The sequence below is a fragment of the Coloeus monedula genome (genome assembly GCF_965178545.1).
Source record: "Coloeus monedula genome assembly, chromosome: 27".
Lineage (NCBI taxonomy): Eukaryota > Metazoa > Chordata > Aves > Passeriformes > Corvidae > Coloeus > Coloeus monedula.
Genome location: NC_138807.1, coordinates 3,292,573 through 3,319,108, shown reverse-complemented (window position 1 = coordinate 3,319,108; position 26,536 = coordinate 3,292,573). Strand labels below are relative to the sequence as shown.

At 42.7% G+C, this 26,536-nt stretch overlaps 1 protein-coding gene across 1 annotated transcript in view; it reads left to right on the top strand.

Annotated features, from left to right (window-relative positions):
* Positions 1-24,518, top strand: part of ARHGEF18 (Rho/Rac guanine nucleotide exchange factor 18) — a gene marked incomplete at its 5' end in the record, with an annotated part of 48,767 nt that extends 24,249 nt beyond the window's left edge. The window contains 20 exons of the mRNA XM_082298060.1: positions 677-740; positions 3,671-3,815; positions 4,573-4,685; positions 4,848-4,988; positions 5,442-5,692; positions 6,422-6,547; positions 7,785-7,902; positions 8,680-8,928; positions 9,755-9,831; positions 11,586-11,764; positions 12,151-12,242; positions 12,551-12,739; positions 13,391-13,528; positions 14,490-14,605; positions 15,006-15,062; positions 15,557-15,604; positions 16,171-16,638; positions 17,375-17,699; positions 19,405-19,527; positions 19,621-24,518. Coding sequence (XP_082154186.1) covers positions 677-740; positions 3,671-3,815; positions 4,573-4,685; positions 4,848-4,988; positions 5,442-5,692; positions 6,422-6,547; positions 7,785-7,902; positions 8,680-8,928; positions 9,755-9,831; positions 11,586-11,764; positions 12,151-12,242; positions 12,551-12,739; positions 13,391-13,528; positions 14,490-14,605; positions 15,006-15,062; positions 15,557-15,604; positions 16,171-16,638; positions 17,375-17,699; positions 19,405-19,527; positions 19,621-19,781 — 3,180 coding nt within the window. The 3' untranslated portion in view covers positions 19,782-24,518. The remainder of the gene's footprint in view (positions 1-676; positions 741-3,670; positions 3,816-4,572; positions 4,686-4,847; positions 4,989-5,441; positions 5,693-6,421; positions 6,548-7,784; positions 7,903-8,679; positions 8,929-9,754; positions 9,832-11,585; positions 11,765-12,150; positions 12,243-12,550; positions 12,740-13,390; positions 13,529-14,489; positions 14,606-15,005; positions 15,063-15,556; positions 15,605-16,170; positions 16,639-17,374; positions 17,700-19,404; positions 19,528-19,620) is intronic.
* Positions 24,519-26,536: the final 2,018 nt, after the last annotated feature.

Below are 26,536 nucleotides of genomic sequence, written 5' to 3'. Positions count from 1 at the left end.
TTCACTTCTCTTCTTTCATCTCACTCTTCACCACCACCCAAAACTTCATGGTTGAATCAGCCCTGACAAACCACTCCTGAAGAGAGCAGAGAGGGAGTGGTGGCACAAAATGGGGTGAAGAATTCAGCCAGAAGTGGGAACCCCAAAGGGAAGCTCCCCAAAAGCCATTGTTACAGCCTGTATTATTTATTTAATTTCCTTGCATCTTTGATAACTTGTTTTAATATCCTAGAGTTGCAAGAAGGACGAAGTTTAGCAAGAGTACCAAAGGTGCAATTTGAAATGGACAATCTAAATTTTTGTTGAAACTGGCTGGATTTGTTTAGTCAGGATTGCTAGGAACTAAACAACAGCAAAGTGTCGGTGAAGACTGTCAACATGAAGGGGTTGCTTTTGTCTCATAAATTAATTATCATAGCTTTAATTTAGTTGTAGCTTCACTTTTGGTTCTGTTTCAGCCTGATTTATACCTTGTGGAATTTAATACAAAGGGTTAATGTCTATATGTCATTCGTCTGCCACATGAAAAAATCAAAGCTGTTATTGTGTTAAATCTTTTTATATTCTCAGTGAACATCTTCACTTACAGTTAATGCTATAGGATAGGAAAAATCTGATTCATTTTGGACTGAAAGTTTGGTCTGTATGTGTAAGAATATTGTATTTTTTCCTATAGCAGAAAGATTTGCAGCACAGACCTTCTGGATCTCCACAAAGTTCGCCCCAGTGCATTTCCCCAGGTTTGTACTAAAGAATGATTTCTGTGCTCAAGGCTTATCTGTTCGATTGTATTTTTTTTCTTTAATATGTTTTAAAGGCTATACACAGTGTATTATTGAAGTATAGAGAAGGTCTCTTTTAATAAGATGGTTTCATTTTTTTTTCTATTGGGAATGGCTTAGAGGCTCCTAGCAATCTCCTGTGTGTTTTTATCTTTTTATCTTTTTATTTTTCTTTATACCTTCTTGCTGTGTAACCTCAAAATATCATGGTGAAAAGGGATCAATAAGCTCGTTTTTCATTGATTGTCTATTCTCTGGCCTCTGAAAAGACTAGAACTGTGAACTTTGTTTTACATCAGATTTTCATAATTGTCTATTTAAAACTTGCCTGCAGCTAGTGGTTGCTAGAAATCTCTAAGACAAGCTAGCACTAATGGTCTGAACATAAGTCTTTGTTGAAACAAAGTGAGGAAAAAGGATCTGGGAGAAAAAAAAAAGCAAGAAGAAAGAACATCTGTATTGCAGCATAGGCTTTGAAATATCTTTTTGTTCCTCTAAAAGACCATCCCAGTCACAGGTGTATTAAATGGCATTTTAATTTGTAGATGGTACAAGGTCTGCATTAACAGAGCAGGTGAGTGTCAGAACACAGCTGACTTGGGTGTCTGAGCATCACTCTGGGTGTTTCAGGTACCATTTGCATTGCAAGGTGTCTTCTTCATGCAATGATTCTTCCCAAGAGGCAGCACAGGGGATAATTGTTACAAGGAGATAAGTGGCTGTTTGCATTACCAAGAATGGGTCAGTGCATTTAGGAGACAGTGCAGAGACTAAAATAGGAAGCAATAAGGGCTAATGAAAATGGGAGAGGTTGTCTGTAGGGCTGGTTGGCGAGGAGCTCTGTGGTACCCAGGCTGGCCTGTGTGAGGGGAGCAGCGATCGATGTGGGGCACAGCAGTGTGCAGACAGTGCTAATTGAACTCAGAAAATGGCTTTTGGGCCATGCAGGCTCTGCTAGGCAGACAGTACTCATTTTCCTTAGTCAAAAGCAGAAGCTGGAAATTAAAGGAACAGCTAATAGCCTGGGCATTGTATGTTCTTAGCCACAGCATAATCCTGCAGACTGCAGTGCCCAGCAAAAAATCCCAAAGATACTGTATCAATGTAAAAGAAAAATTAATTTTAAGAGGGGTATAAACTGTGTTGTATGTTCTGATCCCTCTCCCCTTGTTTCGCCTCTGGAGATTTTTTAGATCTGGCCTATCCTTGTGTAACAGAACTTTATGTTCCTGCCTTGTGGAGCACAGAAAGATAACTTGATGGCCAATAATTTCAATGGTTCCCCAAATGGAAACAGAGGGACATTGGTTATTAAGCCTTTGTTTAAGATATCTGACTTGGCAAGTCTTGCAAATATCTAATTAGTCTCCTTTTGGGGGTTGGAGGTGATGGAAAGGACTCAGTTTACCCAGTCTCTTGTAGACTGACAATGCACCGTGTGTGTAGCCAGGAGGTTTTCAAACCCAAACAGGTTTTGGGAAAGGTATTTTCAGCAGCAAAAGATGTGGTGATATAATTTCTATTAAATGTCATTGATGAAACCTCCCTTGCAGCCCCAAAACATCTTCGTCAATGAAGATGAAATGAGAGACAAGCAGGCATAGAGCAAGGGATATGAAAAAATGTGGAAAAACCTGTTTCATTACAAGAACCACAAATACCTTGATTTAACTGCTTCACTGAGCAAGGCAGAAGTGGGAGAGATAATTATTAGTGAAGGTACACTAAGGAGGGCAGGCTGAAAAAGGGGAACTTTTAGGGATGGGTGGACACCAGTGTTTTTAGTAGAAAAGTGATGCATAAACCTTGTCTGGGCATTGGAGACCCCCTTGAACTGCTACAGCAGCAGCCCCCTGGTCCTGGAGCAGCCTCCTGAACATGGGACTGGGAGGGGGCTGGGTCTGTCCCTGCAGTGACAGAGCCCTGGGTTCAGGATATCCGTGAGATAGCTCCCACTCCATGTCCTTAAAAGCTCTTTGAGAAAGGGCAGCTACAGACCTTGTCAGGGATCAGTTCTAAAGATTGTCTGGCTGAGTCTTCGTCTTTGACTTCCCTGAAGTTCCTTTTTTAAAAGGATGTATTTTGTCTCCCGTTCCTTATCATTTATTACAGACATTAGTACTAAATAATTGTATCCATTTTTTATAAGTCTATTACAGGCTTCCACGTATTGTCTAATAGTGGTTAAAGTTTCAAATATCTTTCCAGTTCACAGTCTGTCTAGATTTAAAAAGCATTAAAAAGCTGCAGTATTAAAATTAAATTTAGCTCTGGTATCTATTATGTGCAGTGTGTGTGCATGCAGATATAAATCACTGTGAGCAATAAGCATTGCAAAGAACTTGTGGGTTTTTTTCTGTGATCTCTGATTTTTCTTGTTTGCCATGAAATGTTCTGTGCCCTTATACGGTGGGGTGTGAATAATTGTGTGTAGGTTCTGGTGTTTTACTAAAGGAGAAGATACTTTGCAATTTCCACACTAAATGGGCACAGTAGGGACCAATTTCCTGCACTTCAGACCTGCTGATTTAGCCAATACAGTAAGTTAAGTGGCAGCTTTACATTTCTAGAAGGATCACAGGTAGTATAAAAACAGAGCATCTCTGGGGCCACTTTACTGTGCCAGGTCTGAGGGCAGCCAGTGGTGAGCATGGGGAATACAAATTCAAAAAGCAGCGGCAGAAGCAATGCGATACCAGCTCACCCCGAGCTGTCTTTTTGTGGTTCCTTTTCAAGAAAATGGAATGAGAATGTTTTTTTGGACAATGAGCTCCTGACATCCAAGATCCTGTCAGTTCTCCGTCCGCATTCCGAGCGAGGGCTGAGAGCAGGCGAGCTGCAGTGCACGCCTCATTTTCTGAGTACCAATTCCATTTTTGCTTCTTTAGCCACTTCTCTGAAGGAGCAGCCCCGAAGTCTTCTCCTGGGACCGGATGGCACCCCAGCACTGTCCCGGAACCTCGGGATGACTATCGCCCAAAGAGGACATTCCCAGCCTTCACTGAACACTGCTGGAGCTGTTAATAAATTTGGGTGAGTAAAATGCTTCTTTTCTAATCCAGCAGCTTCAGCTGCCCCCCACGTCCGCAGCGTGAAAAGAAAAACGAGAGCTCATGTTGTGTTTCCAAGCTCAAAAGAGTTTTATTGAGCTTTTAATGCTGAAAGTTATTTCCCTGAACTATATGCTTTTTTTTTGCTTTTATTTTTTGTCTTTAGTGCCTCTGCCCTGTGTCACAAAAGATAATGTATAAAATAGTGCAGTATTTGAGTGTTTCTGTATAGATTATGGTTTTCATGGATATATTTGTCTTGAGAATTGTTGTCAAATTCAGTGGTCTCGTCTGAGTTCAGCTATTCTAGGTTGGGCTGGTGCTGACTGGTGTAGGAGGCAGCAGTATTTTAAATTGCAGAATACCTTCATTAAAATAGTAGGCAAACTCAAAGCTATCTGCTATTTTAAGCAGCTGTTTACTTTTGATGTGCCCCAGTTATGTTCCCTTCCCAGTGAAAGTGCCCTTTGTACTCTGAACTGGCTGTGGCTTGTCACCAGGTGATGTCCTTGTAAACTGTCATACCAGAAGTTACAAGCTTTGCTCATGCTGCTCTAATTAAACTGCAGTATTTCAGTGTTGGAGTTGCTAAATTGATTTAACTGTTTATAGAGTGCAGTGATATCTTTTATTTATTTATTGCAAGATAGTTGTACTATAGTTTAGGAAAGATGCTTGCTAAAGAAGTTGGATTTTAAAAAAAAATTTATTGTTCTGGTCTAATTTCTTTGGCCATTTAGGCTAATTTCAGGAGACATGGATGAAGGGGATTCAGGCTTTATAAAATTTAAGCAGACTTCAGATGACGTTGTCTCACTTGCACCTTCAACAGCAGACTCCATTTTTCTGGAAGGTATGGAATTTTTGTGCTTTTCAGGATTGTTATGCAACTTCTCCCATGGCTTTTAAGGCAGCACCGAGGTGTTTTTACTCTTGTTGTTGTTACTGATGGTAAAGAGGGATATGGCGAGAAGCAGTTTAATAATAGTTGAAATTGAATGTGCTTTTGCTCTAGATGCATATTCTGTGTCCCTCCGGAGTGAAATAGAAACAGATGCTCATGAGTTTGAGGCAGAGTCTTGGAGTGTTGCAGTGGAACAGCCTTATGCAAAAAGGCAAAGGAAAGACGTTATAAAGAGGCAAGATGTCATTTATGGTAAGAGTATTTGTTATTCTTAAAACTTCTTCTGTTTCACAGTGCCACTGTTGTGAAACAAAGCAGAAATAATTTTTGTTGGTTTCCATTTTGACTTGTGCTTGAAAACTAAAATTGAATGAAGATTTTCGCGTCTGTTACCTGCATTAGCGTGTGTAATTCCTTGTGTGAATGCCTTTAAGCATGCCACGGGTTTCAGTAGGGCTTCCTAAGCAGCAAAGCCCAGCTGTACAATTAGGGAACAGCTCAACTGCTACTGGGAGATGTCCTTAAATAAGTAGGGTCAGTCACTGCTGGGTTGGGACATTAGCAAGGCAAATTTAAGAGCTTCACATGAGTGATGCAAAGACTGTGGTGCAGAAGATGATCATGGCTTTCAGAGCCTGCTCTTCAGTCTCACTGCACAGCATATAAATGACTTTTGATTTTATTTTTGTATTTCCCCTTGCCCAGAGCTAATGCAGACTGAAATGCACCATGTTAGGACACTGAAAATAATGCTGAAGGTGTACTCCAAAGCCATGAGAGAGGAACTGCAGTTCCCAAATGCAATCATCAACAAGCTCTTTCCCTGTGTGGATGAGCTGCTGGAGATGCACGGGCAATTCCTGCTCCAGTTAAAGGAGAGACGAAAGGAATCCTTGGAAGAAGGCAGTGACCGAAATTATATCATCCAGAACATTGGAGATCTCTTGGTAAAACAGGTGTGAATTAAATCCTACCAATGATGTTGACACTACAAAGCTTCTAAAAAGCTACCTGTAAGGCTAGAGTTATGTGATGTAAAGATTTATTTCATCCTGGGTTTGTGGTTATCTTCCCAGTTAATGTGAGAGCTTGACTCCCAGGAGTATATCTAGTCACAAATAACATGAAATGGTCATTCAATGTTCTTTGGGCATGTACATATACATGTTGTGGGATATGTGACTTGTTTGGTTCTATTTTTCTTCTATTCCAAGAGTAAAGTAACATGTTCCTGGTGTCCATTCCAAATTTGGCTCTCCTTCAGATAATGCCAAACTTCTTTATTCTGATCTTTTAAAAATACAGTCAGGATCCTTTGAACTCATGGCAGCTTTAGCACTATTCTGGCACGGAGCAGATGCAACAATTTCTATCACATATCATGACCTTTTTTTTTGCCCTTCAACTTTTACAGTTCACAGACTTTTTAAGTGCAGAGGTCCAGAAATCCTTTTTAAAAGTTCTCATAATGACAACCATCATTTAATATTTGGTTATCTTGTGGTATTCCAAGCCCCCACATGTCACACTGCATAAATCTCTCATTTCTGGTACAGAAGAAATTGAAATACAGGAGAGATGTCTCAGAAATCAGTCACCAAAAAATCATGTTAAACCTGGGGTTTATAGTGGAGTTAGGTTTACTCTGAATGATTAATGTATTTCATCCTTATATTTCCAATTAGTTTTCAGGTGAAAATGGGGAGAGAATGAAAGAAAAATATGGTGTGTTCTGTTGTGGACACAATGAAGCTGTTAGCCATTACAAAGACCTTCTCCAAAGCAATAAGAAGTTCCAAAACTTAATAAAGGTAAACAGTAACCAGAAGTCTCCTATTCTGACTGTGCAAAATATACTTCACTGCTTTGGGCTTTGTTTTGTACTTGAAGATCCCTCAAATGTGAATGAGCAGGATTAGAGGCTTATTCTTATTATTTGGTGGGTTGTGAGCTTCTTGTATTTTAGATCTTTTGAGCTATGTGGAGACAAAACCACAATTAGCAAGTGTTCCATTTGAGGCAGGCTCTTGAGAGCACCTAGGACTGGGGAGTAGAGTATTTGTTCTATTCAGGGCTCTGTCCTGCTGTGTGGCCATCAGGGTAAATTGGTTTGTTAATAAATTAAATCAATGATAAGTGCTGTTGATGAGCTACTGTAGAAAAAGCAGGCACTCTTAGGTTTTGCTCACACCATCATCTTTCCAAACCCAGAAGATTGGCTCCAGCGTGGTTTGCTGATCTGCTGCACACTCTAACGTGCAGTTAATAGGAAGGGCTGAAGAGACACGGCCCAAGTGGAAGCTGTAACCTGAATCTCAGATGGCTTTGCAGAGGCCTAAATATTCTCATTTTCCAGTCACCAGTAAGTGATACTGTGTGAACTTTCCAGCATAGCTCTATGCTTATAGCTCGTCTTAGCCAGGCGCCTTTAAAGTGAGAGCCCTTCACTTTCAAGGAACTAAATAAGTGACCAGTTTTAAAATATGTAGTCTCAATCCCTGTAGAGAAAGATCTTGGTACTGTGTTCTCCTGCTGCCAGGTGTGTGCTGTAGCTGCAGTCAGATTAACTTTACAGTCCTCCATTTCTAAACAGGAATGGGTTTCTGTAGGCCAGGCTACTGGGGAACATACAATGGTAAAATAAACATTTAATTTCTTCGTTACTGACCTAATTTGACTGGTAGATGTTTGGGTCTAGTTTTAAAAACACAGTACTTTTCTATGTATTTAAGGTCTGACCCTGTTGTAAAGGTCAGTCAGTTAGCAACAGGCAGTTACACAGTTCAGGTTTGGAAGTTTCCCTGATTGACTCCACATTTATTTAACAGTCATTGAAAACAATACCTAAGATATTTTCCAGTAATAAAAGCAATTTTTTGAATGCTGTCAGCGGTTTTGCTTTAGTAGAAGAGTGCAGCTAATTTCATGGTGCTGTGTCTAGTCTGCAGAAGTGTTTTGGGACAGAAAATACGTGAATGGAGAGGGAGTTAGAAGCACTCTAACCCGTTAGATGCACAGTGGGTGTGATGAGTTTGTCTTGTTTTCTAGAAAATTGGGAACTGTTCCATTGTGAGGAGATTGGGTGTTCAGGAGTGCATCCTCCTGGTCACCCAGCGCATCACCAAGTACCCGGTCCTGGTGGAACGGATCATTCAGAACACAGAAGGTGGGATGGTTCCTGGAAGCCTCACATTTGTCTGTTGATCCTTATTCTGCCATGTTTTGCATGTTCTTACCTCAGACAGTCTGGTACCTGCTTTCTCACTTCTCTGGTGGCTGATGATGCTAAATCAGTCTCATCTCAGAGGGTCAGGAGAAGCACAGAATCACAGAATGGTGTGGGTTGGAAGGGAACTTAAAGCCCATCCAGTCCCACCCGCTGCCATGGGCAGGGACACCTTCCACTGTCCCAGGTTGCTCCAAACTCCAGTGTCCAGCCTGGCCTTGGATGCTGCCAGGGATCCAGGGGCAGCCCCAGCTGCTCTGGGTAACCTGTGCCAGGGCCTCCCCACTCTCACAGGGAAGAATTTCTTCCCAATATCCCATCTAACTCTGCCCTCCTTCAGCTTAAAGCCATTCCCCTTGTCCTGTCACTCCAGGCCCTTGTAGATAGTCTCTCTCCATCTTTCCTGTAGGCTCCCTTCAGGCCACATTTAGGTCACCCTGAAACTTCCTTTCTCCAGACGGAACAATGCCAATTCTCCCAGCCTTTCCTCAGTGGAGAAGAGCAGCATTTAAAGTCTGCAGCCACAAACCCATAGTAGTTAAACCTGTTGGTTCATTAGGTTTTCAGAGCTTTAGGTTATTATATTTCATTTTTAAACTTAAGCTCTCAGGAAATACTGTTAGATCATCAGTGTGGAGCCCTCACGCTAAAATATGTTTGGATGTCTCATGTCTTTCAGAGTTGGAAATGTGACTGACTGCTTCTCTTTTCCTTTAGCTGGAACTAGAGATTATGAAGAGCTTACCCAGGCCCTTGGTTTAATTAAGGACACCATCACCCATGTAGATGCCATGGTAAATGAGTGTGAGAAGGGGCAGCGACTCAAGGAGATCATGCACAAAATGGAGCTGAAATCATCTGGGAAATTCAAGAATGGGCTTTTGTTCCGGAAAGATGACATGAGCCAGAGGCGGCTCCTCCTGGATGGGATGCTGTACTGGAAAGCTGCATCAGGGCGGCTCAAAGGTAAAGCACCAGCAAGGGGAAAAACACAACTGGGAAACAAGATTTATGTTGGTTTTGGTTTTTTTTAGTAACTGTTTATTACTGATCGATTGGGTATAAAATAAGATGACAATAACCTGCTTGTTTAATAGGATATTGGAGGAAATAGCACTTGTTCTATTCTTGGCTTGTCCAATAAGCATCTCTGTAATGGTGCATGATAAGTTCCTTATGCTGTTCGCTTATTAGCTGGCTGATCTGCTTCCCAATCAAGAGGGAGGTCTTCAGATGGATGACAAAGCTTTGAGTCATCCTGACTTAGTCTCCTGTGGAAAGGCATTATCTTGTGCGAGCTCTCCTTCACACTTTGCAAAACCTGTGTCATGTCAGCCCCATGACACTTAATTCTGCATTTGCCAGAAAATCAAAGCAGTGGCCATCAGGGAATATTTGAGCAGTTTCATTGCTCAAGTTTTTAAGGAGACGCTTCAGTGGCACACAAAACACAGCCAAGAGTAGGTGGGAACGTGAATGGCTGCAGTTCCAGAAGAATCTGCTGTTGAGGGAGACATGTTCCCTCTGGAGTGCTGGAGTCCTTGTGTAGGATGTCTGTGTGGGTGTTTTCAAGCTTTAAATGAGCTCTGTTTAAATCAGCTGCTTCTGCATGGTGCAGTCTGGCTGGGGACAGCCCAAGTGGAAGGCAGTAGCAGACCCAGTATTGCAAATGTTGACATGCTATTCCCTGGCCTGCAGGAAACATAAGAGATTTTTGCATCTGGACTAGTCTTTCTGCTTTAAAATATGACTTGCTTTCTTTTTTTTTTTTTTGTCTCTTTTGTTACTGTAGATATTCTGGCAGTCCTGCTTACTGATGTACTTTTGCTGTTACAAGAAAAGGACCAAAAATACACATTTGCCTCAGTGGTAGGTATTGTTCTCCTTATTTAACACATGCACTTAGAGGATTTATGAAAGTGACAGTAACTACGGAAGAAGCATGATTGGGGATGTTAGATACTTGTTACAGGAGGTTCAGAAAGAAAATTAGGTGAATAAACTAGCCAGTTATTATAGAATCACTTTTTCTGAAGCCATTCTGGTACTTGTTGAATGAATCCCTTTCTCACTCTCCCAGTGCAAACCAGTATTTCCTTGCACTGGCCAGTTGTAGCTGCCACATCTCCCATGGTTTTCCCTGTTTCTCTTCTTGTGCTGTGGCTTTGCCTTTCACTGAACTGTTAGGCTGAGATTTTATACAAGTCATGGACAATTCACATGCTAGAACTGTGCTTTGAAAAACATTTGCAGATAAATGGAATAATCAAACACTTCTGTTTGATGTGCAGGGAAAGAATCTGCCATCTTGGTTAGGGACGTGGTAACTGTGTTCACAGTGCCCTGAGATTTACTGGGGGCAGAGAACTTTCCTGAAATACATGGAATAAGCACTAAATGCACATGTTATTACTGCAGCACTCTAGAACATTCAGTGGATTCACTTGCTTTTCTAGGGTATTTCCACAGGTGTCCTCAGAGAAGTTAATTTGTACATTTTGTCCTGGTCTAGTTCACTGATGGCTGCAGTAGAACCTGTAACAGAGAAACTCTTTTATGTAATTGTTTTCTTGGATGTATTTTTTTTTGTCAAGACATTAATATTAGAACTGAATTCTAATGGCAAAAGCTATTTTGGTGACCTCAGGGCTGTACAAACAACTGCTTTTCAAATTACCCTTCTAATGCAGAACAGAGTGCTGTGTGGTGGATTTTTTTCCCCCTGGAAACGTGCTCTACACTTAGAGTCGGACCAATTTTTTTGCATCTTTGTATGTATACAGCTCATTTGAAATTTAATATCACTTCTCCATAAATAAATCAAGTGAGAGGAGCAAATGGATCTGCTCAGTGATTCTGTTTTTCCAGTGACCTGTGTTCGTGGCTGGAATTGCAGTACAGCTGCTCAGAGAAGCTGGCAGAAGTGGTGTTCCTGGTGTTTGCTTCTTATCGTGGCTCTAGATTATCCTGTGAAGGTTCAGCAGTCAAGAAGAGCTGCTTTATCCTGGGAAGGAACTTTCTAGGCTGCATATGTTGGAGCTATGCTGTAGGAAGCCTAGAGAGGTTTTTAGTAACTAATACCCCTCCTGTAAATGTGTTTTCACTGCAAAGGCTGACAGCTAATCCTCATTATACAATACACTACCTGTCACCTGGTGTCATTTTTATCAGGGCCTGACACTCTCCAACACCTCTGTTTTATTTCTTTGGTAGTCAACTTAAAACCTCTAACACTTCCTCTTGTTCTCTCCTTTCACTTCACTATGTGTCATTAAGGTTTTGTTTTCTTTTTCAAATTTTGGGTTTGCCTCCTTTTGAGCAAAATTTTTTAAACCTGTTCTTGACTTCTGGGGCCCAGTGGGAATCTTTAAATTGACACAGGCTTTAATATTCAATCAGGTATCCAGACCTCTTGGTTTTCACATGTACATTCTTCATTCCATGTTTTCATTGATGGTAAAAAAAATAACAACATCAGAAGTGCCATGTCAAAAGGTCAGAGTTATCTCATGATGTAACAGCTCCTAGTGGCTCTGGATAAATAGGAAGTGCGGGGAGCTAGGAAACACAATTGCTAAAATACACATATAATGTCCTGCAGTAAATGGTATTTTATTTTACAGGACTCTAAGCCACCAGTTATCTCACTGCAAAAATTGATTGTGAGAGAGGTAGCTAATGAGGAAAAGGCGATGTTCTTAATTAGCGCTTCCTTAAAAGGACCAGAAATGTATGAAATTCACACCAGCTCCAAAGAGGAGAGGAATTCCTGGATGGCACACATCCGCAGGGCTGTGGAGAGGTAAGGGAGGAGGGAAAGCAGGAGGGCCTGATTTCTTGCTTGTCTTCTCTTCACAGGACTCACAGGTGTAAATTTGTCTTAAAAATCCATTTGACTCTCCCTAAACTTTCTTTGTAAGACTTCAGTGTGCAATTCTGTTTGTGTTCATTGGGAAGAAGCCATGATAAAGATGAAATAAAAACCAGTCAAAGGCTTTGTTTTGCTTTTATTAAAAAAAAAAAAAAATTGGTTCACTGATGTCAAATGCAACAGGGCTTTGGAAAAGGGAGAAGATTGACACCCAGGATAAACCACAACTGAGGCAAAAGCTTCAGGTTGAATCCTGAGATGGTTTTAAATTATCTAACATGCAAATCAAACATAGATCTGTCTTTGCCTTTGGACAGCTGTCCTGATGAAGAAGGAGGAACATTTAATGAACCTGAAGCAGAGAGGAGGCTGGCTGAAGCAAGAGCTGCGAAGTTAAAAGATTTTCAAGGTAATGACTTAGTTATATATTCCACAAGCTGCTTCCCAGCATTATTTGTGATTTATGACTGTCAAATTCTTTATCAAGATATGACCGAGTTTCTCCTTCATAAGTCTTTCAAGGTGTTGTAAGACTCTGTAGAAATAGTGGCTAAAGAAGTCTAATAAGCTTTGTCTGCTCCATAAGTTTCTCCTTAACTGTTAATTATATCTCTGCATTTGATGCTCTGACCATAAAATGAATGATAATCTCCCAAATTGAACATGGTGCTATGACAGTGACAAGGAAGGCAGGACTGAATTTGTTTCTTCCTTCAGAGCGTTTGAACATGAAAGATGACCTGATTCTGCAAAGTCTCACTGAGAAGCAACAGATTTATCTGGAAATGTCTGAAGTGAATGGCTTTGAAGACCATTCCCAAGGATCCCGAGCCAGGCTGCTTCTTCGGGGGGATATCTCAGAGAATCTGCAAGGAGAGGCGATTTTGAAGTCTGCAGTGACTGAAGGTGAATGGAATGTGGGAATGTGTGGGCATTCACTCAGGTGCTGGGGTGGGGATAAGCACCCAGGATCTAAATACAGGCCCTGAAAATCATCCTGTAATAACATAATGCTTTTATGTAACACGGTTCAGACTTCCTCGTTCTCAGAACCAATCTGCAACAAAGGTGAAGTGCATTTGTGGGTTTAGGTGGAAGACCTGCACAGCTTGGATTGCTTTATTTTTAAGGATCAACCAGTGGAATCTTAGGATGAGTCTGTTCAGAAAGGGTAACACAGTGCTCTAATAATACACAGTCCTGAAATGTAATATTATAGGAGGGTTATCTATTAAAAACAGCCTATCTAAAGATAGCATGTTTAGAAAGAAAATAAGCCCAAACATAATTTCTATTTAAAAAAAAAAAAAAAAAAGAGAAACACTTAAGGCTTGATAATCAAACTTGCAATTAAGGAAGAGCTCATCTTTATATGAAGAGCCTGTCATCCAGAGCTACTCACAAAGGAAAATTCATCTGTACTGCAGGACATCTCTCAGACTGCCTGAACTTTTAGTGGACTTGATGGTTGAAATGTTTTTTTAAACTCAGTAGTGTGATAACTTCTATTGCTGCATAGACATGGCTGTTTACATGACGTGTTCTCCTCTTCCCCAGCTGAAAATCTCCAGAACTTTATCTTCACTCACTTTGGCAGTGCATCCTGTCAGCCTGAGGATGGCTCTGGGTCAGGACTGCCCCGGAGAGGAGAGACCTTTGGAGGATATGACAGTAGTCCCTCAGTTTCAAGTAAAAGTAAGAAAGGGAATATTCAGCATTTTTATGAGCTTTTTACTGTACAGAGAATAAGAACGAGGAATTGAGGCTCTCATATAAGGAAGCTTCAGAAGGAAGATCAGAGCAAATCTCCAAGAGCAAATCTCCAGCATGTGGTAGTAGCATGTTGGATCTTTTGCTCCTGATACCAACACTAGAGAGCAGAGTAGGGCTCTCAGTGTTATGCTAAGGGCACCACTTTAAGCTGTTCTTTTTAATTACCACAATTCCACACAGATTTCTAATTTTGTTTAAAAAAATAAGCTTGACCTGAAAGCTGTCTGCTTTCCTTATTGAGTCATGAACACTTTTTTCCACTTTGTATCTGCACAGTCACTAGAGGTTTGCTGAATCCTTAGATAATAGAAATTGTCCTTTTGGCACAGATGATTTATCAGTTAATTCATGAAATAAGAGAGAAAACCAGATACTATTTATCTCCATTTTTGCTTCATGCATTAATTGAAAAATTGAATGGCCTTTATTTCACTGGTTGTTAATCTCTAGAATACCTTCTGTTGTCTCTGAAGGCTCCATACATCTGTCATGTACTTTTTACAACAGGGGGTCCATCTCCCCTTACCTCCTTTCACACAGTGGTGCTGCTGTGACTGGAATATTCCTGCTAACCAGTATTCCATGTCATGAGCTTGCTGATTATTTTCATGCAGACATTGTGGTTGCTTCACTTAAAATAGTGTAACGTAATTTGAACTTACCCTCCGTATTTATCTTAACCCGGTCTTCTCAAGTTTTTAAACTTTTTTGAGCAGTCCTATGTGTCACTGTTGCCTGATCATCCACTTGGGATCAGCATGGAGAAGCCATGCAGTTGCGTTTTGGTTCAAAATCACCATGTTTTTCTGCTTGCTGTGTCACTCACTGAGTTATCCCAAGCCCTGTGCTGATGTGAGCTCCTCATATTCCTCTCCTCTTTCAGGTGGCAGGAAGAACAGTAGTGGTGACCAGAGGCAGTGGGACTGGAGGGGCCCTGCACTGAGTTCAGATGTGCAACTTCATGACCCCTCTTCTGATGCAGAAGAAGGATCTCAAACCGTATGTTGAGCTTATGAGGGATTTAAATGCTTTTCCTTGTGTTCCTCATCATGATAGTGGTGCAGAATAAATCTCACAGAGTTAAAAGTTGTAATAGCTGGCAGGGCTGGACTGAACAGTTTTGTCTGTAAAATTACTTGACTCTATTAAGGATGTATTGTGGGGTGAGTTGGTAGCTCAGCACTTGAGAGGCAAGAATTCAGTTTTCCATTTGCTCATTTGCTGCTGTACCATTAACACAGGCTTTAATCACCACGCTCCTGTTTCCGCTTGGCTTATGAATTCAGTATTTTTGATGTATGTCCTTCAGTGCATGAGAGCAATCCCAGCTTGTTCTGGCAGCACTGCCAGTGCCCAACAAGTGTCCCTAGCACAAATTTTGGTTTTGTCTCCCTTACAGAGTGATGGGACAAGGCTGGATGACAGCAGTGGTTTTCAGCCCACCATAGAGTCTCAGGTATGTTATTTCTGCTGTTAAGAAATCCAGTGGCAGATAGCCATAGTATAATAATAGCAAACCAAACCAAACCACCAAAAACTCAGTGTTTGTAATGTCTCTGGAACCCAGCACATTAACAGCTCACTGGCCAAACTTGCCTCTGAATCCCTGTGAGGGCTGTACCTGTGTAGTGATTCAGTGCTGGGGCATGGGAGGAAGTGATGGTTGAATAGCTCAGGTGAAGAGAAGATGATGAGGACTTCTCTGTGGAATCCCAGGGAGATTTGCTGGGCACTGATTCACATCTGCACAAGGATAATATACTGAAATTCCTTGTGCCTGCATATTGGCTTTTGCTATGTTAGAGTATTCTGGTGGTCATGCTTCCATTGTGCATGTTTTTGTACAGATACCATGGATTATTTTCACTGCTTAAAAGTTTAAAAAGCCAGTCGAATGCCTCAAAACAGAGCTCTGCTCAAGTGCCTAATGTTTGTTTTTCTCCTCTTCAGCTTGTCCAAAGGATACAGACACTGTTACAGTTGCTCTTCAGTCTTCAGGTAAACCCCTGTTTACTATCCAAGAGATTTGTTAGGCAGTAAACATAATAAAATTTATGCAGGTGTGGAGAGGAGCTACCTTGAGAATATCCCCTAAAGCTGGAGTGAAGTGCAGAATTTAGACCTGAGACTCAAGGAAACTGTGCCTGGTATTTTGGAGGAAGTGTTAGAGCTGTTGTCTTAAGTAATGATTTCCTTTTTCCTGCTCACTTAATTCTTTTGCTGCTTTGAGCTCCATCTGCTCTCCGTGCTCACTGTTCATACACGTGTATATGAATTAGTTGGTTTTGCTTTTACCTTGTAGTCAGCAGTATTTTGACTGTTTTGATTCAGGGTAACAATTCTAGGTGCAAGAAATGTCCAGTTTGACACACATAAACATAATTTATTTCCTTGACCATCTTCAATGTCATGTCAGTCACCATGGGCTGTACGAGCTGGAATTTAGATCTGCTCTGGAAAACAAAAGACTCTGTGACATAACCTGGTAGATGCTGTTGTCCCCTACTTAGCTGTGCATGTTTTTTGAACCTGGGTGCCTCATGCTGGACTTTTCCCCCCTGCAGGCCGTGATATCTCAGCAGGACAGCTACATCGAGGTGCAGCGAGCCACCATGGCAGACCGGGAGAAGCAGTACCGGCTGCAGTCCACCCGAGGGAATCTGCTGCTGGAGCAGGAGAAGCAGAGGAACTTCGAAAAGCAGAGAGAAGAACTGATGAATGTCCAGAAGCTCCAGAGCCAGCTGAAGCTGGAGCAGCAGCGCCTGGAGCGGGAGAGGAGCCGGCAGCAGAGGGAATTTGAACTCACGGAAGCGCGGCTGCAGGAGCGCGCGGAGGAGATGCGGCAGCTGCAGGAGAGGCTGAGCCAGGACAGGGAAGAGCTGGAGAGGCAGAGGGAGGCCTATCAGCATGACCTGGAGAGGCTGCGGGAAGCCCAGAGAGCTGTTGAGAAGGAGAAGGAGCGCCTAGATCAGCAAAAGAAGCTGAAAAAGCAGAACACGGTGTCAGGCACCTTCTCTCCAGAAATGGGACAGGTGAGGGATTGGCTTTCTCAGAGTTTTAGTCCTATTAATCCTCTTGCTTCTGGATGAAGGTTGCTCTTGTTGCAGCACCAACCTGTTTTTGCCTTTTCACTGGGCTCCTCGAACCATCAGCTGAAGTAGCTGGTGATGGCTGCTCTGAGAGATCAGAGCTTGGCAGTTTCCCAGTGTCTGTGAAGTTCCACCCAAATGTCTGGCAATGAGAATACTTTTTAAAAAGATAGAAATGGAGAATAACGAGAATAATTATTCCCCAATAAATGGAGAATATTTTCAGTTGTGGCTGACTGAGCAGTTTTCAAATTCAGGAGCTGTCCTGTTGCAGGCAAGTGATTGCAGAAGCTGTGCTTTATCAACAGCATTTTGTACAGTTGATTTCTAAAAACATTTCTTGTATTTGAAAATAGAAATTTGGAGGTCTGATTAAATTGGTTCATTGAAACTTTCTGAAAGTCCTGCTTTCTCTCTGCACTGTTACCACCCAGTGCAGTCTGCTCTTTCCTAGGTGCAATATTAAGCAGTTTGGAGCTCCTGAGGTTCTTTTCTGTGTCCAGGGACTTACACTCTTGCTCTTCTTTCTGTTCCCCAGCAAGCTTTAAGCTTTGTCTGCCCTGTTCTGCTTTGCACTAGGAAGTGCTTCATGCTCTCAGGGCTGGGGGTGGTCTCTCCTCATTTTGCTGGAGAGGATGAAAATCCCTATTTGATTTAGAATGCCTTTTTCCTCTTGCAGAGCCAGATGATCAGTCATTCCATCAGCTTCAACGGAGAAGGGGTGGAACCATCTCCAGCTGGCTCCAAATCCTCAGTGAGAGTGAGCTCGGTGGCCGGGCTGGAGTACCTGGAGCGGCCGGACCTGGTCCGCAGGGACAGCACCAGCCTGGAGAACCGGCCCTCCCTGAAGAACGAAGTGCCAATACATCTCCTGAGTGCAACCAACCAGATACAGAAACCAGCTGCAGTCCAGCAGCAGATCCCCACCAAGCTGGCCACCTTCACAAAAGGAAGCAAGGAGAAAGGTGGCAAGAACAAAGCATCTCATAGGACAGACAGTTCAGGTATGTGTGATTTTAAGTCTGTTTAAATGCATTTGTGATCTCCACCAGGATCACAGGGAGACAGAACACTGCAGTTACACCTCTGCATGGAACCCAGAAATTAATATGCTACAAGTTACTAGTGTGTTTGCTGCAGTTAAAATCTCTTAACCCTTTAAAATCCTGTTAGGAGTTAACATGTCTGTGCTATTTAAACTGGAAACATAACCCAAAGGGATAATGTTGAAAACAGAGTCGTGTATTCCAACACAACAGAATGGTGGTGAGAGGTTCTAAACCTGGATGTAAAATCTTCTTGTCTAACTGTAGTGTTAAAGGAAAAGAGCAAAAGCAAAAAAAAAAAAAAAAAGCTGTTGTGCATGAGTAAAATGTTTTTGAGGCTGGCTTAGCCTTTTCTTACTGTCTGTCCATGGTTGTAGTGACATTGAATGCAGTGCTTTTCTTAGCACCAGTCAGTCATTAAATACAGATCTCCAGGCCAAAACTGAGATGCTGTGTGTGTTGTAGACTTAAAAGGGGATAATTTTGTCACAAATAGAAGCAAGTAAAAATGCAGTCACCCTGTCCTGGTGTAAATTCTGCTTCTAATTGCTGGGTACTGGAGTAGTGATCTTTGCCAGTGACAGACACACTAAAAGCCACTTTATCTCTACCACTTAAAGTAGCCCCACTGCCAGCTATGGGGAATGGCCTGTAATTTTAAGTTACAAAATTATCTTTTTAGCATTTTGCTGGATTCAGACTTGGCAGGCTTGTCCATCACTCTGCACTGCTGCGGAGGACTCGGGGCCAAACCTGACAGAGAGAGCAGGGGGAGTGGCTTTGGCACTTTGCAGAAACATCTGTCTCTGTCGTGCTTAAAGTTTAGTGCCTTTGCAAACTTGCTTATGGTTTTGCACATAAATGAAGCCTGTTTCCTCTTACCCTGCATACCAAATGCTGGTAAAATAAAGTTCTAATACCACATCTCCCCATGTTTATTTTTAATAGCTCTTACATAATGGTCTCTGCAGTGGAAATGGACTTAATAGTGTTTTTCTGTAATTTATATGAAAGGTATAAACCACAAATATATTGGTCTCTATTCTCTTGTGAGCATTAGTGGGCTTCATGCTTGTTATGCCCATGTGTAGATCTTAGAATAAAATGGAACAAAACTTTCTGTACCAGAGGCAAAATGCTGTGTATTGAATTTGGGGTTTGTGACATGTAAGGAATGTGTACTGAAGGAGAGTTCTTTAGATCCAGAATAGCCATTTCATGAACTGCTTTTATTGTTGAAACTAAGAAACTGAGAGGCTGTAACACCAGAATCAGTGGGCTGTGCTGCTGAGCAGCTGTGAGACAGATGGAGAGCAGAGACAAAAGTTCATCACAACTCTGTGTGTTAGAAGTAGCACAAATGGTCATTTGCTATTTGAATGCTGCAGACAAAGATTTATTTTTTCTCTCTGCTGTGCTTGATACTGGGTTTTAAGTCTGAGATTGTCAGGGTCTGCCAGTAACTGAGCTAGAAGTCTCAAGGAAGAAAAAAGTATTCATAATTTAAACAGCTGAAGAGAAAATTTAAGTAGGACCAGCTCTTTGTGGTTTTGCAGCTTTCTTGAGTGTGTAAAGGTGTCAGTACAGTGGCCCCAGCATGAAATAGTGATGTTTGTGAAGTGCTGCTTGCCTCAAATACTAATTTATAAAATATTTTCTTTAGCCTCTGTTGATCAGAAGCAGCTGCTTCCCCCCAGGCTTGTTGGACGAGAGGAGGCTGTCCTGAGAGGCAGACGGTCAGCAAGTCCATCCCTCCCAAGCAGCCAGACCCCTGCATTCCAGCCAGGTATGCCTTGGCCAACTTGCCTGTCCATAGGTATGCCTCAGGCACTCTCTGCAGTGTCATGAATATGTCTTCTTCCATTTTTTTCCCCTCTAGAATTGTATGGCCCTATAGATGCTCAGCCAGAAGCACTTTCATCTGCCTCAGCGAACCTCTTCAAGCCCAATAACGTTCAGGTTCAGCCCCTGGTGCCCTCTCAGCCCAGTCTGTTGAATGTGCAAGATGATACCAGCAAAGAAGATGTCATTTTCTTCTGATTGTTTCCATTTGAAGATGAATCTCCTGACACACTGTTTCAAGAACTCAGGCCCCAGTGTGCACCGTGATGGAGACCCGACACGGATGTCTTCTGATCCCTGCCCAGTTACTACTAGCAAGGACCAGACCAGGAGTACTGTCCTATTTTGTTGGCTTCTCTGCCAACAGCTCAGAATGAGGGCACAGTAGTAACAATTTGCATTTAAATTCTCCAGTGTGTTGACACATGGCATGGGTGTATCAATTCAGAGCATGTTAAAATTCTGACATTTATTGTAATGTGCTCTTTTTGGAGAATGTAACTGTTCATGGGCACCATCTTGTAAATTGTTATTGGTGATGTTGAACCACCCAGATTTTTATGTAAAAAGTTTTAGTAGTAGGCCCAAAAATGGCTGCAAATTTTTAAATCTGTTTTCCCGGTCCAGGTCAGTAATGGGTTGTGTGTTGGTAACCAGGTGTCAGCGAGCCAATCCCCTCCCAGCCAGGTGTGCCAGGCACTGTGAACCCAGTGGCACAAGCCCCGTGGCGAGGTACAGTGGAAGAGAAGGTAAGGTGAGCTTCTGACAGTGTCTTCAAGGGGCAGGAGCTCCACCTTTTCGTGAAGGAGAAGGGTTGGACGTGTGAGAATTCACAACGATGATGAAGAAGTGGACTGAATGCACATTTCATTGGCCACCAGCGTCACTGGGATCCTGTCTCCTTGTTGGGGACAGCAGTACAGGTTCCCAAACTCATGAGTTGGTTCAGAATGAACTTAGAGACTTGGATTTTGTTCTTTGCTGAAGACATGTCTAAGAAGCATTTGAATGCAGTAATTTATTGTCTTGTTTAATCCTGTTTTCTGCATCTTTTGTTCGTCTGTTAATTTGTTGGGACTTTACTCCCAGTACCAGAAGATATCAAAGCTGCTGTTACTGCAGAGACTTCTCTGCAGCATCGTGTTAGGAAGGAAGGGAATAAGAACTGTTTGGTTTTAAAATTAAAAATAACTATTAAAAAAAATACTCTTAGCTAAACCTGTGTTTAGCTGCTTTCAGCTAAACCAGCTTTGATACCTCTTGTGAAATGGGTCAGTTCTTGATCATGGAATGGTGATGACATTAAGTGTTCTGCTGAAAAGGCATTATTTCCCTTTGTAGTAATTTGCACAGTTGTTTTGTGTTGTGTTTTTCACTCTGTGTCTTGGATTCTTTTCCCACCCTCACCCAAGGATGTGTGTTCTGGTGTTATGTTGAATGTGACTGGTCAGATAATGATGCACAGGAGAGATTGTTTAGGGGTATTGTTAAAGAATTAAAGAAATCAGGATCTTGAAGCTTAAAAACTTGGATTAATACCTTTCAGGACATGATTGATAATAGCTTTTTTTAATATGTTGAACTGATTTAAAGTGATTTTAGAAGCAGTGGATGGAAGGCCTGGTCAGTTCTCCATCCAGTCTCATGGCAATGGATCCAGTGGCTGTTTGCCAGTCTCCTCAAATCACTGAGTTGTCCCTGTGATTAGGCCCTGTGTGATGTTAGTGTAACTTCTCTTTGCTTGAGAGTTTTAAAATTACTTCAATAGTTACAGTGCAAGAAACTTTATCAATTTTCAGCAGAAAACACAGCAGTTTATATTTTCAAGTGGTGATAATTTGGGTTATTGCTTTCAGACGAGAAATTGAAAAACCCAAATTTACTGGTTGGGAAATATAAGCTACAAAATACTGAATAGGTCTTGGGGACAAGCACTCCTGCTGGAACAGTTCTTGGATTTAAGGGTCTTTTTCTTAGCTGAGTGGTGCTGGTGCAAACCTGAGGCAGTGGCACTGAGTTCAGTGAGAGGAAACTCCAAACTGTCTGGCTTGTTACCAGATTGGGGATGCTCTCCCAGCCCCCAACAAGTGAAATTGGACACATTTCACTTTAATACCAAAGGACTGCTTGGTAAATCATCAGCATTGCAGAACCTGGAGTGATTGTCAGCAGGAAAGAGTGTGGGACTGTTCCACGTGGTGATTTGGTGTTGTTGGGATACCGTATCTTCAGTGGTTAGAACAGAGTTCCACTCCATATTCAGTTTTTGCATTCCAAAAAGTTAGTTTGGAATGGAGGGGACTTCTTAAAATCAGTGTAATTCCTGATCAGTGCAGCAGTGTGGGATCCAGCAGCTCTGTAGGACTGGCACTGATTTTTCCGTCGGGTGATGTGCAGACTCCAGCCACCTCTGAGCCCCTGTAATTTCCCCTGGAAGCATACAGCGAAGCAGCAGGAATGCACAGTATGTTCCTTCTTTTGTGCTGTGGTTTGGGCCACTCCTCATGAAAACTATGCCCCCATTGCCTTAAATTACCAGGTTTTTAGGAGTTTTAGCCTAAAGCTAAGTTGCATCAGTGGAGTAAACCATCTCGGCCAAAAAGGGATGTCAGTTGGGGTGCTTGGAAGCAATTTTTGGAAACATTTATTTAGGTTTATTTTGTGCCTGTCCTAAAGTATGGGAGGGAGTGTTGGAAGGGCTGGAGCAGCTCGTTGGCTGCTTTCTTCTTCTGTGCAATGGACGAATTTGAATATAGAACAGTAACGTGTGGAAAATAAAGTCTGCAGTGAGGTCCCATTTATTTTAATGTTTTAACTTAAACATAACTTTTTTAATACTTCTTGTCAGCAGTGCTTGAAATAAGTTTTGGCTGTTAACAAGTGGACCCAAGCCCGTGACAGGCCAGGCTGTTGGTCCAACACCCCAAAAGCTCCTTGGAATATGGGTCTTCAATCTGTAACTGAGAAATGACCTTAGAAGTCATTCTCTGTCCTCGGCACACGTGTCTGGCTGCAGCTGCCTTTATGAAGCCTGTTTGCACCCTGAGTAGAGATGGTGTCTTCTGTCACTTGGGTCAGCCTGGAGAAGGTTTTGGAATTAGCAGGTGCTGTGATACCTCACTGCTAGTGCAGGGTCACCCTACCAGAGTGTGGGCAGGGGATCTGTAGAAGGCTGAGGGAAGCAAGTGAATTACTTTATTTTAATGAATATGACTTTCTTTAAGTGAATCATGGGTCTCTTCACTTGTGCAAAGCTGAATCTGTGAAATTGTTACTGAATCACTCCAGTTGAGTGAACTGGTTTTGGACTCTTCACTCAAATCTTGTTCCTAGAAAAATAACTGTTCTCGGTGAATTAGTTTGCAAAGTACTGCTGTGTCCTAAGTAACCTGCTCTTGATTCTGAGTCACATCCTTCCTATTGGACTTTTTGATCACTTCAGATAAAACTTTCCTTTTAAGTGATTTCTGAGGATTAGACAGTTCAAAATTCTGTGCCTCCCAGGTGCCTTTTTGGCTTCTCTCTGAGCTGGGGTGTGGAGGAAATGCCAGCACGAGCTTTGAACTGCCGCCGTGTTTGCTTGGTGTCACAGCCTTAAAATTATCAGCATGTTTGTCCTTCAGTATTGTGATGTTGCAATGTAGAGGCTGTTTCTATGGTTCTGATTTCCATTTGAACTCTGGTGTTAAGGAGGCTTCCTCTTTCTCTTCCCATCTGGAATGTGGTCACTCCATACTCCAGGCTGAGGATGCCTCCGTGGCCACTAGTGCTGAGCACAGCTGCCCTGTGTGTGTCGTGGATGCTTCCCTAGTTTTAAACTGTGCTGTCTGTGGGTTGTAGCTGTGGCATGTCCCACGAATTGAGATCGCTGATCATCCCCCAGCGTGAGGCAGAAGAATTGGTGTTCCTAGAGACGCTTGCTCATCCAGGTACTCGCCTTCCTGCACAGCTAGGAGTCATTCTAAATAATTTGCAGGCAGTTTTGTCTTTCTGAGTAGTAGTCAGATGATTCTGCATACATGGAGCTTGGTGTTTGTCATTTGCATTTACAATGAGAGTCGAAACTTAAACTAGGAAAGGGTTAAAAATACTTATTTCATTTTAATTCTAACTCTGCGGAATGGGAGCTGAGGCTCCCCGGTGCTGCTCAGTGGAGTCCCTGTGTGTTGTGCCCCCCCATGCAAGGGAGTTTGGAGATTTTGTTGTCTTCCCCAGCAGTTCTCACATTTACCAGGAAACAGATCTGCATGCCAGGTTACACAAGTGCTGTAGGCAAAGCAAAGCCTTTCCCCTGCTCTCTCTTCGAGACCAGACCCAACATCTTCGTAACCACTGGCGACTTCATCATCCACCATCAGCACGTTCCTCTTCAGACAGCATCTGTGCGAGCTCTGGTTCATAACATTTGTGCCATGTTTATAAATCAGTTTTTTATATTTTTGTACTGAAAGAAATTGGAGCACTTTAGAAAAGTTGATTTCAAATTCCATTTCTGTCTGTACCCAGAAGGAGATCTCTCATGGGTGTAGATCCTGTTGGCATAACTGCGTGCATCTCACTCAGAGCTGTGAACTCTCTTGACACTCTTTAGTCTTAGGTCTGGTTTCTAGGCCCACCTTGCACTGTAAAGATTTAATAAATAATCATGGTCCATGGTTAAATTGACCATTTTGTTGGGGAAGAGTTTGGTTTTGTTTTTTCGTTAGGGTGTAAACATTGTAAATATTTCCTTTACTGTTGATACTGCAGTAGCAACATCTTTGTAGTCTTTATTTTATTTGTAAAGTTGATGGTTAAATGTTAATATTCTGTTGAATTGTGCACTCTTGATTAATTGTAAACATGATCTTAGCACACCAAATGATGATTTTTACAATGATTGCAATGTTTCTCCACTGAAGGATTTCAGAGCTGCAATAGGACTGAAACCAACTTCTAGCAATAAAAAAAAAGAACATTTAAAAGCTGTCTACATTTATATCTATATAATTATTTACTGTTTTCTATTTGAATGAAGATCAAAGCAGCTGCCACTTCTCACGTGCTGCTCATTTTCTAACCTGGACAGAAATATGTGCCACAGGAGCAAAACTCTGACAGCTTTCCAAAAGAGAGGACGGAGCACAGGAGGTGTTCAGTGCAGAGTACAAATAGCTGCAGCCCTTGGCAGTGAGTGAGGTGAACACCTGAGGGAAAGATCAGCTGCTCCCAAACATCTGAACTCCGCTGGTGAGAGCGAGAACTTGGTTAAGTTGCTTTCATTAGCGTGGAGGTGCTTTGCATGGTGCCAGCCTGAGACATGCCTGGCTCTGTCCCAGGCAGTATCGGTTCCCACTTGGAACAAGGATAACAAAAATAGAAACTTTCTCCCTAGTGCTCGTGCCAGTTTGGCAGCCCTCGCTGCCAGCACCATCCCATAGCCTCTGGCTGGGGCTGCTCTTCCCAGCTCTGCAGCAGGCTGAGCTTCCTGGTGAAATCCCCACTGGTGGCACAGCTGGCAAGTGAATCCAAGAGCTGCAACCTCCAATCATTTCTAGAGAGGAGAACAGATGCAAAAACAGGGAGACAGTGGGAGAACTGGGCCTTGGATTGGTGCTTTCAGGGAAGAGGGGAGGGTTTCATCATCGGAATCCTGCGCTGCTGCCAGGGGTGAGGAGAACCCTGAGCCAGGGCTGGTGGCCGTGCCAGTGGTGTGGTCTGCCTGTCACTGCCTTTGGGGCTTATCAAAGCAGCTTGGGGGGACCCTGGGTCTTTGTGTGCAGGAGTCAGTAAAAGAAGCCAGCATTTGTCAGCCTCTGAAGTGCATGTGACATCTGGGTTGCGACACAAACTGGAACTCCACTGGAAAAACAAAATTTTTTCTACTTTTCCACATACATAAATAATCAAAGACTTCTAGGCAGACCAGTGTTTAGAATTTGGTCTTTATGGGAACTAACAGGCTGTCATGTGAGAGAATGACGTCTCAAATGTGTGTGTGTACAAGCTTTTGCTTGTGCTCCTTTTAGGAAAATATTTCTTCCATCTGTGGAGCTCCCGGGAGCCAAGCCACAGTGTCCGCTGGAGATCAGTCACTGCCTCTGTGCTTCCAGACCTCGTGTCTGTGTCACCACAGCAAGGCCAGTCACTCCAGGTCCATTTCTAAATATTTTTTGGCAGCAAGAAATGGAATCAAAGTGGTTTGGTGGGGGACAGTCTAGAAGAAAAGCTAAGAGGAGCTGCCTTTTTCATGTCAGACCTGTAGGAATTGTTTCTAGGAAGACAAGAAGAGCCTGGACCAGGGAGATCCAGGGTTAACATGGCCAAGAGGGATCCCTGCAGCACAGATTCCCACTGGGAACTACCCAGCTGCAGCGGCCCAGAGCTCAGCAGAGGCAAGTTTAAATCCTGGGCAGAATTTGAATCTGTTAGAAGTTTGGTGCTGCTGCAGCTATCAGTGTTCAAAGGTGTGTAGGTGTTGCTGTGTTCAGTTTTTGCCACAATAGCAGGGCAGACATTCCTTGGGGATTGCAAACACCTTGCCTGGCAGTGGCACTGATAAGGCTGTCACTCCTGTGTGAGACACGGAGGGTGTGATTTCAGGGAGGGTGTGACTTCAGGACATGGCTGGCGGTGCCTTCAGAGCTGGTTACTTGCTCCCACCAATATTCCAGCAGCTCCACCCTGCCTTGTCTCTCTCTCCAATCTGTAGCTAATTAACCCGAAACCCAAACCACATTCTTTCTGTGGATGAATCACGACGAGGCCATCGGCAATGACCAGCTTTATGCTAAACCTCCCTCTTTCATGTGGGTGAGACAAGGCTGATGGTTCCCATAAGTGCATCTGAGATTCATCTGTGAGCCAGATGCTCGAGGACAAACATGCACAAAGGATATTGGCTCCACAGTGTGCTCCGGCACTGGGAATGTGCTGCTTGCTGCCTTTCCCTTTCCTCAGCCCTGTGACTCAAA